The sequence below is a fragment of the Pollachius pollachius genome, assembly GCF_949987615.1.
Source record: "Pollachius pollachius genome assembly, chromosome: 14".
NCBI classification, from domain to species: domain Eukaryota; kingdom Metazoa; phylum Chordata; class Actinopteri; order Gadiformes; family Gadidae; genus Pollachius; species Pollachius pollachius.
Genome location: NC_136947.1, coordinates 18,353,698 through 18,370,596, shown reverse-complemented (window position 1 = coordinate 18,370,596; position 16,899 = coordinate 18,353,698). Strand labels below are relative to the sequence as shown.

Here is a 16,899-nt window from a genome sequence, read left to right as displayed (position 1 = left end):
AATATATATATATTTTTTTCCCAATCCATTTGTGATGGTGCCTTTCAAAAGCAATCAATAAACAAAATTCAAAATATGTTACTGATATGACAATGTTTATTAAGACTACAATTATTTTGTGAGCTAATAATGGTGATATAGAGAATGCAGCTGAACTGCATATCCCTTGGCCTGGAAGGTCAGTGCTCCTGGATTAGACGCTTTTCCCACAGCAACACTTGGAAGCAGACAATACCCTTGGTATACCAAAGTGTGGAATTTGAGAAGCCTACATTTCACTGAAAAGCAGCACAAAGCATTTACATCAATTCTATTCAAAACTCCCCAAACTATGAACTAGATTTACCTCAATGCTCAAGATAGAGATATCTAGATACATATGAAATAATGTTGAGTTAGAGTTACTGCTTTGCGTATGTGTGCATGCAAGTTTTTGACCGTGCATGCATATCTGAGCACACAAACACTCACACACAAGCATGCACACACACACACACACACACACGCGCGCGCGCACACACACACACACACACACACACACACACACACAACCACACACGCAGTCATGTGTACGCAATGATCACTACTACAATTCCCTCAGTCACCTGCCACAATTACTGTGAAAAGATCTGTCCATAACAACTGTCAATCAACCCCCCCCTCCGTCCCGCTTCTGACCATTCGACTCATATAAAAAGGAGAGGAACACAGCACAAAGCCAATCTCTCTCTCTCTCTGACTGTCTAAAGTCTACATTGGCCTAGCTTGCCTTTGGCCTTCTCTCTCTCTGAGCGCTGTCTAAAGTCTACATCAGCCCAGCTTGCCTTCAGCCTTCACCATGCCTGCGGACTTCAATGGAAAATGGATACTGGAAACCAATGACAAGTTTGAGGAATACCTGAAAGCCTTAAGTAAGATGTTTTGATTTCACGTGACATTTGGAGCAGCAGCCTTGATACAATGAAATCCATTCTGATCGATTGTCTTCTCTCGCTCCACCTTTTGACATTTTCACATTCATTTTGTGGTGATACGTAAGGGATTGAACTTGATTAAACTTTGAGTGGGGTGCATTGACAAAGGAATACATATACACAAGTCCTTTAACTAGGTAATTGTATTTTACATGTTGTATTATACATGTTAATTACTACTACATAATCATCTTTGGATAATATTTCTTCCCAATCAATTATTTAGAATATGGACCAAAATAAATGCAAAAATTGCAAAAGAATAAGAACATTGCTTTGTTCTTTGGCATAAAGCCTTGCATTTACATACAAATGTTGCATGTTAAGTACTGCAGTTCATTGGGCAACATCACCCTCCTAATCTTATCTCCACTTATCTGTCAGCCCCACTACATTTCACGTTAATTTTTCAGTAACATTATTTCAATGTTACATAAAGATATTCATACTTTTATTATCATAAAGATATTCTTCATTTTAAATACTAGTTATATATTGCATATTTAACACAACCAGTTTGGCCATTGAGAAATAAGAATACCCTTATTTGAATCAATACAAAATGGAAAATGGAAAAAAAATGTTTACACATATTTCCAATTTTCATAACGATATTCCATTCTCACTGTCTTTTTTTAAATTCTAGATATTGATTTTGCCACAAGGAAAATCGCCATGTCCTTGTCGCAGACCAAAGTGGTCGCCCAGCATGGAGACTCTTTTGAGTTCCAAACTCTGAGTACCTTCCGCAACTATGAGCACTCCTTCACAATAGGGGTTGAGTTTGATGAGTTCACCAAAGGACTGGACAACAGGCACGTCAAGGTAGGTTGCTGAGCGCTGCATCACATGTCCATCTCAAGGTTTCTTCTTCTCTTGATAATAAAGAAAATTATTCCTTGCCCTTAAGGGGTGGGGGGGGGGTTGGTACAGAGTATAATAGCCCTTTGAGACTGGGACTGTGATAAAGGGCTATACAAACATGAATTGACTAAGGCCAGCTCTGTATTAACCCACTACATCTAAAGCAGGTACCACAGGGCAGACTCACAGACAAATGGAGTCCTTGAGCAAGAAGCCTAGCACTACTATCTTCTAGGTTTGGATGAAAGCATCTGCTAATAGACAGAATACATATCTAAATTGCTGCTGCATCAGCAGAAGCAAAATACAACATTGTTGAAAGATGCAATAACAAGCTCTAAAGATAGGCTTCGGCAAGCAAAGGTTGGTTGATTGACAAACAGATAAAATCCAATGTCATATCAGTCAGATGTTATGAGGTTGAGTAAATATTTGCAGTGCTTTCTGGCTCTACTCTATTTTTTTTTAACTTGGTCTTACTACTTTACTATAAAGCACACATCGATACCCACCACTGCCAGATTAAATACAGGGATGGAGCATTGATCTAAACTGTTCCAATCATTTAATTGGACCACTGGATCACTGGGCCTCTAGAACTCGGATGCCCACGGTGAGCTTTATGTCTCCTGATCGTAACGTTTCTCGCTCGTCTTCCAGAGTCTGGTGAACTGGGAAGGGGACAAGCTGGTCTGCACCCAGAAGGGAGAGAAGGCGAACCGCGGCTGGAAGCACTGGATCCAAGGAGACAAGCTTTACCTGGTGCGTCATTAAGATACTCCTAAAGTTGATCATAAGAAGGGAAAGTAAATGGATTGATTGGTTGATTGATTTTATAGATAGCTGTTGTTTTTTTACTGTTGTACATTGTTTCTGGTCTCTTTGATGTAAGCACCAGTTAACTTGATTCTCTCTCTTCCCTACAGGAGTTAACGTGTGAGGATGTAGTTTCTGTTCAAGTTTTTAAGTGGAAAGAATAAACACCAACATTTTCAACGGTTTTCTTTCACTCATTCATGTGTTGAAATGCACCAAATTCCAAGTTGTTTGCAAAGATTTAACAAACACACTTCTGTTTAAGATGAGATACTTACTACTACTACTATCACTTGCAAAGATTTGATTAATGTTAAATACCACTAAGGGTGAATTGTAATAAATACATCTAAACATAAACAGATAAGGATTCAAACACAAAACGACAGAACGCTACTTTGGTCATTATTAAAATTGTTATAAAAAACATTCTAAACAAATACAAAAATGATTTGAGATGGTTTCTTCTAGGAGAGACATTGGACCACTTTTAAACAAGATTTGACAAGCCCTACAGCTCAGAACCATCAGACCGGTAAATTGCCCGAAAAGCCCATTGGGAGAAATAATTACATTGAAAAATGTTAGGCTACTTCAGAGAGAGTCCACTTTCTATAAGGGCCATGTGTGCAGAAGCAGAGATCATACAAATCACCAGACATGTATTTCAAGACTTCTTCTGGAAAAAAGTTTAGGGGTATAATAACAATAAATGAATACATGATGATGTAATAATTGTATGTAACAGTCATTTTACAGCTATTGCATACATTTTATTAGGCCTGCATTTTGATATTGCAGATAAGCAGGATATGAGTTAAGTCTTTAAATAAAACATTGAACAATATCACACTTACACACTTGTAAGTGTGTATTGCACTTACACACAAGTGCAATATTTACAGTAGGCCAAGTAACAGTAGGTGGCCCATTTGTTCCATTTTTTAACAAGATCTTTTCTTTATGTAGCTTACACCTAGAGTCTGACATTCATGTGTGGAAACTATGGGCGACATAACAATAAACAGACATTTTATGTTGAACTTAGACCCACTGTTTTACCCCTTGGCCCCTGACGCGGTCCAGCTCCGCCGATCGCGTCTCACGTCACCACCTCAGTGCCGAAGTCTCGCGACATTGTGACTAAGGAAGTTCCACGTCAGTATCAGTGCTGTGTCCACTGAGTCGCATTATCGGGACCTGTATCTTAAATATCCTCGATACAAATTCATCCTATACCGACAACGCGGGGATAAAAGATGGTAAGATTTTTTTTAGAATTGTTTTGTTTTGGACTTGTGTCAGACACTATCATTGTATCAGAGGTGTATCCTTTTATTAGAAAGCCTAGCTAGCTACGTGGTGTTAGCTTGTAACAAGTTGTCAAGACCAGACCTGGGACGACCTCGTCTGACAATCCATATATGACATTTGAGAATGTTATAAATGAATTGAGATGAGCTCAAATCCGTGTGTGTTATTATTTACATGAGAAGTATATCTATTGAATAAATAAGGCAAGCTAACGTTGACATGCTATTGTCAAGCCAGCTCGTAGGATGATGAGCCGTTTGACAGCAGGAACAGTGTTGCCAGATTGTAGCATTTGTAGCATTTCACCAACTTGTCCGACTGCATCTTGACAAACTATCCAGTGTTTATGTAGAAAATGATGGATGTAATTCTCCTGTGTCGTTTAGCCTCTGAGGCTGGACATCAAGAGGAGGCTCACGGCCAGGTCGGATCGAGTGAAGAGTGTGGATCTTCATCCGACCGAGCCATGGATGCTGGCCAGCCTGTACAATGGCAGTGTCTGTGTGTGGAACCACGAAACACAGGTACGATCGGACAAATAACATGGAGACCTTTTCATAGGTAACTGTGAACATCCAATTGCTTGTGATTTAATTGACGAAAGTCGAAGAACAACACCATATATTTTTCTACGTCCTCAAACTGTTATAAGTATGCATAACATATGCACTTTTCGTACAACGGTCTTTAAGGGTGATTTCTCGCTTTCTAATTCTTCGTTCAATGTTGTTGTGCCAAACACGACAAAACAATAGTTTTCCCTTTTTGATAATATAGTTAAACTTTAATATAATGTTGGTTACAACCTGTTTAGGCTCTCTTACATGTTGTTTAATTAAATCCTACATTGTTCTTATGAAATAAAATGCATTATTATAGCCTTTTATTATTAACTCATTCTAATTACTTACTATTTTAATGAAACTGCACTTTTTACCCTCTGTTTTTAGACGCTAGTGAAGACGTTTGAGGTGTGTGACCTCCCTGTAAGAGCATCCAAGTTTGTGGCCAGGAAGAACTGGGTCATTACTGGAGCGGTAAGGGGGATAGCCCTTCTTAGTAGCTTTGGTTATCTTATTTGAATGAAAGCCTAAAACAAAATACTTCAGTCTATTTTTCTTTGTTTCCAAAATGAATACTATGTTACTGCCTACATCAATATTATGTTCATATTAGGATATTATCTTATCTTTATCCTGGCTTTTCTCTTTCATCAATTCTGAAAATATGCCGTATTGTCTGTAACTTTCCTTCCTCCCTCTGTCACCTGCAGGATGACATGCAGATCCGTGTGTTCAACTACAACACCTTAGAGCGGGTCCACATGTTCGAAGCCCACTCTGACTACATCCGCTGCATCGCTGTGCACCCTGCTCAGCCGTACATCCTCACCAGCAGTGGTACGTATAAATCTCATCCCTCCATTTGTTGACCCAGGTCGGAGTAATGGACCCTAATAGCCCCTTTGTAGTGCCAAAATATAGTTTTTCTTTTGAGAGGGGGACGGAGAGAATCTGCTTAAGCCTTAAGGGATGGTTCCGCTGATATTTAGGCAACACCGCTGAAACAACACTAATAATGCATTTATGAGCATGCCCATGTTTTACCCATTTGCTATCCAATCTACCATTGTTTAACCTGACTTAATATTTTATATATACGGCTCCGCTTTATACTTTATACCCAAAAATACAAAATGGCATGTTCATTGGAAGAAGCCACCTTTACTCAAAGTGTAGTTGTTTAGAGTTGGATACAAACACACTTATTTGTAATAATGTATGATTGTGTGTGTAGATGACATGCTGATCAAGCTGTGGGACTGGGACAAGAAGTGGTCATGCAGCCAGGTGTTTGAGGGGCACACTCACTACGTCATGCAGATTGTCATCAACCCCAAAGACAACAACCAGTTTGCCAGCGCATCTCTGGACAGGACCATTAAGGTACGAACAGATCTCCTTTGTTGCAATCAATTTTTTCTGTTATTTAAAGTAATCACACCTGCAAACTTGTCGCTTTTCGGCGACAATCGCCGTTTTCTTGGTCAATTGGGTCATTCACGTGAATCGCGTAGACCCGGAGTGTTTTTTTTTTTGGGGGGGGGGGGGGGGGGGGGGGGGGGGGCGGGGAAGGCTGTCCTTCATATGAAACATTATTGGATGATTGTTATATTTGACATTTCTCTGGGCCAATCGGAATGTCAGCACTTGCTTCAGAATCTTGAAGCACACAGCGCCAACTGAGATCGCCTTTGGATGAGACGCCTGGCTACCGCGCGAGTCTGATGGAAACTCTTAGCGTCAATTTGAAGTAGGGGTGTAAGCCTACGGTATAAACGGTATAGAAAGTACACCAGTGTGAATTTGCGCTACGGTATGGATTTTGACGTTACCGTGTGACCGGTAGACAGTGTTGTGTGTAACGCGTAACAAAGTAACGCGTTAATACAGTAACCTAACTACTTTTTCATGTAGAAAGTAAAGTTACGCGTAACTACTGAAAATATGGTAACGAAACATAGTTCCTTTTTCAATTCGGCGCCACGGCACTTTGCCCAGGGACAGATTTGTCAGCGATACTGCCTTCTCAAGCAATAGTCCCTTCACAAGCGCTCATTCCACACCATACAAGATCGACGCTGGTAGCGTGAAGCTGTCTCTGCAGTCAGACATTGCTTCCGCAGGCATTTTGAAAGCCAGTCCTTACGACAAAATGCTAGCGGTGGAACGAGATAACAAACTGTCACTGTTTACCTGTGTAAGAACATGGTTCCCTTTCAAAATGTCGATAGAAAGGGCTTTAAAGAGATGGTCAAAACACTCGATCCCAGGTACGCAGGGTCCAAAACTAACTTTTTCACTTACCAGCCAGGCCGGCTGGTAAGTGAAATTTTTTACCAGCCAGGCAGATATTTTACCAGCCAACCAAATAAAAATTGCTTTTAAGTGTTGTGAATTGCTATCAGTATTATTTAACATGTCATTTGGGTCTAATATGCGATTCTCAATCAATATTTTAATAGTATATGCACTAATACTAGTAGCAATGTATGTTAAAATATGAATCACTGTTTCTGATTTTAGCTCAACCAGACTGCAACAGCCCTATATAAACATGAATATCTGACCAGTGGTGGACAAAGTATTCAAAGACATGACTTAAGTGAAAGTTCTTTTTTTTTAATTCATGTAAAACCATAACCGTAACCCTAATATTCATTCTTCCGGATTCCACCTACGAAAAACACCGGTCACATACAAAGCGGGGAACATAGGGATGACCCCGTTAGATCGGTCTAGCACACAGTCTATACATTATTTTATCACAGGGAGTAAGTTGTAACGTTACGATGGATGGTTTCCATTTGATAACGAGCGAACGAAGCCATAATATTGATAACTCAGAACGACAACTCACTTCACTCAGTTCAGACAACTATACGCTCAATATACAACAGTTAGGAACCAATCAGATCGCTTGATTTATGCCACCCGTTTTATATATATATATATATATATATATATATATATTTACGTAATTTACCGTTAAAATATTATTAATATATTCGGGCGCAATCAATCCCAGAATGCACTCGCCCGTGATGCGGGAAGGCGGGGCGTGACATCACGCCCCGCCTTCCCGCAGGCCGCAGCGAGACGTACTTGGAGAACTCTGCTGGAAAGACACGTTACTCTGTCAGGAAACTAGCAGTTCTACTGGGCGCGCCAAACAACACCAATGGGTACGCTGAATGGTGGCATCACGCGCTTACGTGCCAAAAGATCGTCTCTGCTGAAAAGACACATTACTCTGTCAGGAAACTAGCAGATACCAGCGTCGTTCTCCTCCAGTAACGAAAAATTAAATTTTCGCCGGTAAAAAAAATAATAACTCGCCAGAGTGGCGAGTGGTCTTAAAAATTGACCAGCCAGAGACAAAATCTACTCGTAATTGGCGAGTGGCGAGTGTTAGTTTTGGACCCTGCAGGTACGCGTTACCTGCCCGCACACACTTCAGCCAAATTGAGATGCCAAAATTATACGGCAAGGTCCACAAGCAAGTGGAGAAACAAATCCATACTATTAAACATTAGTGTTTAATAGTAGTGCTGCACGAACGTAGACCGAGTACTGCAAGAACGTAGAACGTATTTAGATAAATAATCTGGTCAGGGTGTTGTCATAGGCTTATACATCATCAGCAAATTTCTATATAATAAAGGGCTACATTTTGCATCCAAGTCTGTCATTTGAAATCTTTCCATTGTATTGTGGTATGCTACAAAATCCGTAATGATTATTCACGCTAAATCCCGCCCAAAGTAGCTCAGAATTCGCTGTATTTCTCGAAACACCGATCAGTCCTTGGACCGATGATTTCCCCCCCCCCCCCCCGACACTGTCACCTTTTTTACTCTGAGGAGTTTGTAGGTCTGAGTAATGTGGCCTTCCTTTTCTAGTATTAATGCTGTTACCTTTACATTAGGATTAACACACCATTATTATACCATTTAATTAATGGATTATGTATTCGATCTCAGGTGGTTTAAAAGTAATCACAAATAAAAAGTCTCCTGTGTTTAATCATATTGAATACAAGCCTTATTTAAGTATGAATCTTAACCAATAGCTACTGAACCTTTCTAGGGGGCAAGAGGTAGGGGGAGAGGGGAAAAATCAAACTATAAGCTCCCAGTTTCCCATTAGATTTAATCCCGTCAAACATAGAAAGCACCAAAAATCTAAATGGCCCCCTGCGATGTCTTACCAGGTGTGGCAGCTCGGCTCCTCCTCGCCCAACTTCACCTTGGAGGGCCACGAGAAAGGAGTGAACTGCATTGACTACTACAGTGGAGGGGACAAGCCCTACCTCATATCAGGAGCCGACGACCGCCTGGTCAAGATCTGGGACTACCAGGTAGGAGCAACCACGCCTTGTACCACAAGGGTTTGAGAGGAATCATAATGTAAATAAATGTAAACATGTCAAAAAAATATATATATATTTTATAATGCCATAATAACAATTCTTCCTTTCTGTTTTCCAGAACAAGACGTGTGTCCAGACCCTGGAAGGTCATGCCCAGAATGTCTCCTGTGTCAGCTTCCATCCAGAGTTGCCCATCATCATCACGGGGTCTGAGGATGGTGAGACACACATGCACGCACACACACACACACACACACACACACACACACACACACACACACACACACACACACACACACACACACACACACACACACAGGTCAACATTTGTCCTAAAAGTTTGCACCGAATGCAACTCCTCTCCCAAGTTATGTTGTTTCTAACTCAATCCCGATTTGCCCTCTGCCATGTCCAGGTACGGTGAGAATCTGGCACTCAAGCACCTACCGGCTGGAGAGCACCCTAAACTACGGCATGGAGCGGGTGTGGTGTGTGTGTGGCCTCCGGGGCTCCAACAACGTGGCCCTGGGCTACGACGAGGGCAGCATCATCATCAAGGTGACCTGAGTAAAGAGCACTGCTCGCCCAAAATATGTTATCAGTTATATTGACTCACCATTTCATAATGTGAGATCTGGAGAGAAAGGCTAGACATTTTGAGCGAAGCATTTAGTTTAGCAGGTTATGCTGTCTTCTGCACTTAGAAATGATATGGGTGTGTGTCCTTTACCTCAATGGAGAGGAACCAGCCTTCAGGCTTTAAATGCTGTAAAGCTGTTTGCATAGAGTTAATTTATTACAATCATTAGAATTGCATTCCAATGCATTCTGTCTCTTATTTAAAGCAATGAAAAATAAGAATTTGTAGCCACAACTTTAAATTTACTGAATTAATATTCCTTTATGATTAAAAAAAAATAATAATTCCAACTATATTTCTGTAACCTAAGCCAAAATTCTACCAAAGAGTACTGTTACTGCATCTGCAACCAAGTCTGCTACAATATGTCACGTATTTCACGCCTCACCCCCAACATTTGTCCAACGTTGCTGCTTAGCTCGGTCGTGAGGAGCCGGCTATGTCCATGGACGCCAATGGCAAGATCATCTGGGCCAAGCACAGCGAGGTGCAGCAGGCCAACCTGAAGGCCATGGTGGACACGGAGATCAAGGACGGAGAGAGGCTGCCCCTGGCTGTCAAGGACATGGGCAGCTGTGAGATCTACCCCCAGACCATCCAGCACAACCCCAACGGAAGGTAAAGACACATACAGACAGACGGACAAACGGACAGACTTGCACCTAAACACACACCAAATCTCAAAAGAACATATATTTCTGTTTTGTTACTACAGCAACTATTAAACTACACATATGCACAGCCTCACTTAGCTTTTTCACGTATATGTGGTCTGGGATGTCCTTTGAGACCTGTACTAGAACTGCTGTGTGACGGTAAGTCATGCTCTGTGTGTGCTGTGCCCTTGGTTCAGGTTCGTGGTGGTGTGTGGGGATGGAGAGTACATCATCTACACAGCGATGGCCCTGAGGAACAAGAGCTTCGGCTCGGCACAGGAGTTTGTGTGGGCGCACGACTCCTCAGAGTAAGTACCTGAGAAGATGTCATCTTTCTCCTTTGTGAACTTGCCCTTTATCACAGCAGTAAAGAATAAACAAAAAAATGTACGTTCTTTATTCTTTTGTCATGCATAGATATGCCATCCGAGAAAGCAACAGCATCGTCAAAATCTTCAAGAATTTCAAGGAGAAGAAATCTTTCAAGCCAGACTTTGGCGCTGAAGGTAATCTTAATGGACATATATATATACAGTGGGGCAAAAAAGTATTTAGTCAGCCACCAATTGTGCAAGTTCTCCCACTTAAAAAGACGAGAGAGGCCTGTAATTTTCATCATAGGTAAACCGCAGCTATGAGAGACAAAATGAAAAAAAAAAATCCAGAAAATCACATTGTCTGATTTTTTTAAGAATTTATTTGCAAATTATGGTGCAAAATAAGTATTTGGTCACCTACAAACCAGCAAGATTTCTGGCTGTCACAGACCTGTAACTTCTTCTTTAAGAGGCTCCTCTGTCCTCTACTTGTTACCTGTATTAATGGCACCTGTTTGAACTCCTTATCAGTATAAAAGACACCTGTCCACAACCTCAAACAGTTACACTCCAAACTCCACTATGACCAAGACCAAAGAGCTGTCAAAGGACACCAGAAACACAATTGTAGACCTGCACCAGGCTGGGAAGTCTGAATCTGCAATAGGTAAGCAGCTTGGTGTGAAGAAATCAACTGTAGGAGCAATTATTAGGAAATGGAATACATACAAGACCACTGATAATCTCCCTCGATCTGGGGCTCCACGCAAGATCTCACCCTGTGGGGTCAAAATGATCACAAGAACGGTGAACAAAAATCCCAGAACCACATGGGGGGACCTAGTGAATGACCTCCAGAGAGCTGGGACCAAAGTAACAAAGGCTACCATCACTAACACACTACGCCGCCAGGGACTCAAATCCTGCAGTGCCAGACGTGTCCCCCTGCTAAAGCCAGTGCATGTCCGGGCCCGTTTGAAGTTTGCTAGAGAGCATTTGGATGATCCAGAACAGGATTGGGAGAATGTCATATGGTCAGATGAGACCAAAATAGAACTTTTTGGTAAAAACTCAACTCGTCGTGTTTGGAGGAGAAAGAATGCTGAGTTGCATCCAAAGAACACCATACCTACAGTGAAGCATGGGGGTGGAAACATCATGCTTTGGGGCTGTTTTTCTGCCAAGGGACCAGGACGTCTGATCCGTGTGACGGAAAGAATGAATGGGGCCATGTATCGTGAGATTTTGAGTGAAAACCTCCTTCCATCAGCAAGGGCACTGAAGATGAAACGTGGCTGGGTCTTTCAGCATGACAATGACCCCAAACACACCGCCCGGGCAACGAAGGAGTGGCTTCGTAAGAAGCATTTCAAGGTCCTGGAGTGGCCTAGCCAGTCTCCAGATCTCAACCCCATAGAAAATCTTTGGAGGGAGTTGAAAGTCCGTGTGGCCCAAAAACATCACTGCTCTAGAGGAGATCTGCATGGAGGAATGGGCCAAAATACCAGCAGCAGTGTGTAAAAACCTTGTAAAGACTTACAGAAAACGTTTGACCTCTGTCATTGCCAACAAAGGGCATGTAACAAAGTATTGAGATTACCTTTTGTTATTGACCAAATACTTATTTTCCACCATAATTTGCAAATAAATTCTTTAAAAATCAGACAATGTGATTTTCTAGATTTTTCATTTTGTCTCTCATAGCTGAGGTATACCTATGATGAAAATAACAGGCCTCTCTCATCTTTTTAAGTGGGAGAACTTGCACAATTGGAGGCTGACTAAATACTTTTTTGCCCCACTGTATATTTATATTATTTCTGGTGACAAAATGTTGGTTGCAGTTCTTCCACATGTAGCCTGTGCTGATGTGTAAACATGGGCGTGGTCGTTTCCCTGCAGGTATCTATGGAGGCTTCCTCCTCGGGGTGCGGTCAGTGAACGGCCTGGCCTTCTACGATTGGGAGAACACGGAGCTCATCCGGCGCATTGAGATCCAGCCCAAACACGTAAGACTGGAAAATACTTCCTAGTTTTAGTTGCATGCAGCTTTTCGCTCAATGATTGCCAAAGTCATTGAGACATTACCTGTTATATCTATTTATTAGACTATAAATCAGTCTCTCTCTCCTGTCCCTGTGTTCCATGTCTCTCTCCCTCTCTCTCTCAACCCTGCCTGCTGCAGATCTTCTGGTCGGACTCTGGGGAGCTGGTGTGCATCGCTACAGAGGAGTCTTTCTTCATCCTGCGCTACATGGCCGACAAGGTCGCTGCCTCCCAGGAGTCCAACGAGGGGGTCACAGAGGACGGCATTGAGGACGCCTTTGAGGTAAGTGTGCAAATTAGTATGTGTGTGTGTTTTTTGTTTGTTTAAGTTTATGTAAATAGGACTGTGTAAAGTCATTGTATTGGAGGTTTAACCTGTGCTGTCTACCTTTTCACTGTAGTCAACCATTTTGTTCAAAGTTATCTATACCTTCTCCCTGCAGGAATGACTTCTGTTAAAACATTTCTTGATTTATAATCTGAGGGAAATATAACCCCTCTATGCATTGGATAAAAGGGTGTATTAACTAAATATTCTAATATTTAATACCAGTAAAGATTATCTTATAATTCCCTTACATCCATTGCTGGCCATTCTAAGCCTTGATTGGTCTCCTTTTTCCTGAAGGTCCAAGGAGAAATCCAGGAGATAGTGAAGACAGGGCTCTGGGTCGGAGACTGCTTCATCTACACCAGCTCGGTCAACAGGCTCAACTACTTTGTAGGAGGAGAGATCGTCACTATTGCTCACCTGGACAGGTAAAGATACTCTTTGAAGTAAATCAAAAGGCGCAATGGTAAAGATTATACTTAAGTTAAAGACTAACACGGGATACATAGTTCTGTATCAATAATATTATTGTTGGATTATAAAGAGTAAGGCTTTCTGCATTGCAGCTTTGATGGAAAGAAGCCAGAGAAGTCAAATTATTTGGACCCAAGTCAAACATTAACATTCTCCACATCAACAATTTACCAGCCTGGCATAAACAGTCGGGTCTGCCAACGTCCTTCTTTATGAAGTGCCTCCTCCTGCAGTGAGGTGCTCTCTGCCTGTGTTCTCATGTTGAGCTGACCTGGTTTATGTGTGACCTCCCCCATGGCAGGACCATGTACCTCCTGGGCTACATCCCCAAGGACGACCGCCTCTACCTGGGGGACAAGGAGCTCAACGTCGTCACCTACTCCCTGCTGGTGTCTGTCCTGGAGTACCAGACCGCCGTGATGAGGAGGGACTTCGGCATGGCGGACAAGGTCCTGCCCACCATCCCCAAGGAGCAGAGGACCCGTGTGGCCCACTTCCTGGAGAAACAGGTGAGCAGGAATCAGAGCTGTTATCTGGTTTAGGAGCATAGAGAACAGTAGTGTTATATTATAATCAACTACAGTTTATCAAACATTTGATTTACTCGCATATGCACACTTGTATGTATGTTTATTGGATATTTATATTTTCCGTTCAAGAAGAGCAACTCAGCCCCTTGTCTACGTGCACCACTAGAGAAGAGTTGCTGGTGGTTTGTGATCGAATCAAAGTTTAAAAGGTGTGTTTTTGTGTGTGTGTAGGGCTTCAAGCAGCAGGCCCTGGCTGTGTCCATGGACCCAGAGCACCGCTTTGAGCTGGCCCTGAACCTGGGGGAGCTGAAGACAGCCTACCAGCTGGCCGTGGAGGCTGAGGTAAACACACCGCTGGTGGAACTCCAAACATTCGGGGGGTGAAAAGTATTGGATTCATGTTCAATAGAATAGTTGATTATATTTACCATAAAACTCCCTGAAAACCATTACCATAGGAGTTGAGTTTTGATGGCGAGGTTAACGTGAGCCAACAACAAATGTAGCCAACTTCAACCAAAAGGAGTTTAAACACTTTCTTCTTCACAAGAACAAGCCTCATAAAGGCGACCGGTTGTCAAGGGGAAATTGGTTGTCATGACACCACTTGACAAACTCCCATCCCCCTCTCCCACACCGCGCCACAGGCGGAGCAGAAGTGGAAGCAGTTGGCGGAGCTGGCCATCAGTAAGTGCCAGTTCGGGCTGGCCCAGGAGTGCCTCCACCACGCCCAGGACTATGGTGGGCTGCTGCTGCTGGCCACAGCCTCGGGCAATGCCTCCATGGTGAGCAAGCTGGCTGAGGGAGCCGAGAAGGACGGGAAGAACAACGTGGCCTTCATGACCTACTTCCTGCAGGGGAAGTGAGTACAATGGAGAGTGAGAGAGGCAGGCTGTCTGCTATAGGTGTTGTTACTTACCTCGCCCTAAATATTTTGATGCTGATCTTCAGTACCCCCCCCCCCCCAGACACACACAAACACCTCCATTTTTTAATATGAGCTACCTTCTCTACCACATGCCTGAACGAGTGACCTTGGTAACCACATGGAGAGGTCGATAGGAGCAAAACTGTTGCACACAAGGGATGTAAAAATATTATGTAAAATACATTCTAAGTAGGACTACATTAAATATTTGTATTTAATGTAGTTTGGGGATCACTGTTGTTATTGGACCAGAGTTCTGGTCCGTTCTCTTTCATGACCTTGTTTCACCCTCCAGGCTGGACCAGTGTCTGGAGCTGCTGATCAGAACCAACAGGCTGCCAGAGGCGGCCTTCCTGGCCCGCACCTACCTGCCCAGCCATGTGTCCCGGGTGGTCAAGCTGTGGAGGGAGAACCTGGCCAAGGTCAACCAGAAGGTATGTCCGACAATCGGCAAAATCAACCAGAAGTCCTTACTTGACATATCTCCTCTGTTTCTAGTCATTTCAATATAACCATGTGCACCGCTTTGAGCTATGTGTGGGTTTGAAAATGTTTTTGGAACTAATGTATGTCCAACTGCATCTACTCACCATTGTGCCCTTGTTTTGGTTTGAAAGGCTGCCGAGTCGCTGGCAGACCCCACAGAGTACGAGAACCTGTTCCCCGGTCTGAGGGAGTCCTTCGGAGCCGAGCACTTCCTCAGAGAGACCTGCCTGGGGACCTCCAGGCCTGCCACCGACTACCCCCTGGTTACGGTCAGTTACAGGAGGCTCTGGGATTAAATTGTGTCTCCTTTATTTGGATTGTTGTCATTAATGAATTTCTTACGGTGTATTTGCCACTCTCACACCATTGTATTTTGAAACCTTATGTCTTGTATACTTCTCAGCCCAATGAAGACAGAAACCTTCTAGAGGAGGCCAAGGGATATGAGCCCACTGGGGTGTTCCCTACCCCCACTACAATGGTGAGGCCCCCCCCCCCCCCGTTACACTTTGTTCATCTTAAGACCCTGATTTATTTACTTTACAAAAAATTAGACATCAATAAAGGACATATTACAGGTTGATAATGAGGGACTCCTAACAGCCAGTGTTTATGCTTCATACTACTTCTCTGTCACCCTGGTCATCAGTCGGAAGACGGTGACAAGGCGACCCCAGTTGCCGGAATGATGGCTTCTATGATGGCGGCGGTCTCAGCTCCCGTGGTCGCGGCCGTGTCGGCCATGACACCCTCGCAGCCATCAGCCTCTTCCGTAGAGACTCCCGAGGAAGAGGAGGAAGCCCTTCACTCGTCACAGAAAGATAAGGTAGGGTCTCCCCTTTCTCTATCTCTGTGAACCGTTTGGCTAATAAGGCGTTCTTATCTCATTGTGGCATAGTCTTCCCTAAACTGTTGAGTAAACATTATATGCACGGCTTCTTGAAGTTGGACATCCAGAAGTCTGACCCTGTGTTGTGTGTACATATTCTTTACGTTACTCCTCTCCTCTCCTCCCAGTCTCTGGACGATCTGGATGTGGACCTGGACAACATGGAGCTGGATGACATCGACACCACAGACGTCAACCTCGATGATGACTTTTTAGATGACTAGGATACGTCTCTCCAGCCCCAAGCGATCCCCCTGCAAAGTTTATTTAATGAATTATGAGAGACCAAACCCCCCCCCCGCCCCACACCTCTATATTTTCTTCTTTGTTTTGTTGTCTAAAAGTTATTCTGCTGTCATGCCCTGCCACAGTCACAACATTTGTTAAGGTAATTTGTTTTGTTTGTTACTTGAAATGTATTTCGTTGTCCTGCCCAGCCACTGTCAAAGCATTTTGAAGGTTTTTAGTTTTTTTTCGTAGAAGGAATTAAATGCTACTTATATCTATTTCTGAATAACATTTTGTACCCCATTCATTTCTTGCTGTCACTAACGAGCCTTTGCAATGAGTTCTGTATGGACTCTCTTGTGGCCTATCGTTGTACATCATTTATCAGTTGGTCGAATAAACGGCAAATTGTTGTAAATATTCACTTTTTGTCTTTATGTTTTTCTTGTTTCTACTCGCATTCTAATGGAAGTA

At 42.9% G+C, this 16,899-nt stretch overlaps 2 protein-coding genes across 2 annotated transcripts; both read left to right on the top strand.

Moving 5' to 3' along the window:
* Positions 1-838: 838 nt before the first annotated feature.
* LOC307086447 (retinol-binding protein 2-like) lies at positions 839-2,818 on the top strand (the record flags this gene model as incomplete). The annotated part of the gene is made up of 4 exons (XM_079751665.1): positions 839-911; positions 1,621-1,799; positions 2,499-2,600; positions 2,765-2,818. 4 exons carry the CDS (start codon positions 839-841, stop codon positions 2,816-2,818), a joined length of 408 nt encoding a protein of 135 aa, XP_079607791.1.
* Positions 2,819-3,801: 983 nt separating this feature from the next.
* Positions 3,802-16,849, top strand: copb2 (COPI coat complex subunit beta 2). The gene is made up of 22 exons (XM_079750249.1): positions 3,802-3,916; positions 4,355-4,492; positions 4,919-5,005; positions 5,242-5,368; positions 5,766-5,914; positions 8,742-8,888; positions 9,019-9,118; positions 9,316-9,458; positions 9,959-10,158; positions 10,394-10,504; positions 10,614-10,702; positions 12,416-12,522; positions 12,699-12,842; positions 13,188-13,318; positions 13,666-13,873; positions 14,126-14,236; positions 14,542-14,756; positions 15,118-15,256; positions 15,440-15,577; positions 15,712-15,789; positions 15,958-16,134; positions 16,326-16,849. The coding sequence occupies exons 1-22, from the start codon at positions 3,914-3,916 to the stop codon at positions 16,419-16,421; spliced, it is 2,838 nt and encodes a 945-aa protein (XP_079606375.1). The 5' UTR covers positions 3,802-3,913; the 3' UTR covers positions 16,422-16,849.
* Positions 16,850-16,899: the final 50 nt, after the last annotated feature.

What these genes read in the sequence shown, in the direction of transcription:
- copb2 (XM_079750249.1), top strand. An exon ending in GCATTGAGGACGCCTTTGAG is followed by an intron (nt 12,843 to 13,187) that starts GTAAGTGTGCAA and finishes TTTTTCCTGAAG; the next exon opens with GTCCAAGGAGAAATCCAGGA. An exon ending in CCCACTTCCTGGAGAAACAG is followed by an intron (nt 13,874 to 14,125) that starts GTGAGCAGGAAT and finishes GTGTGTGTGTAG; the next exon opens with GGCTTCAAGCAGCAGGCCCT.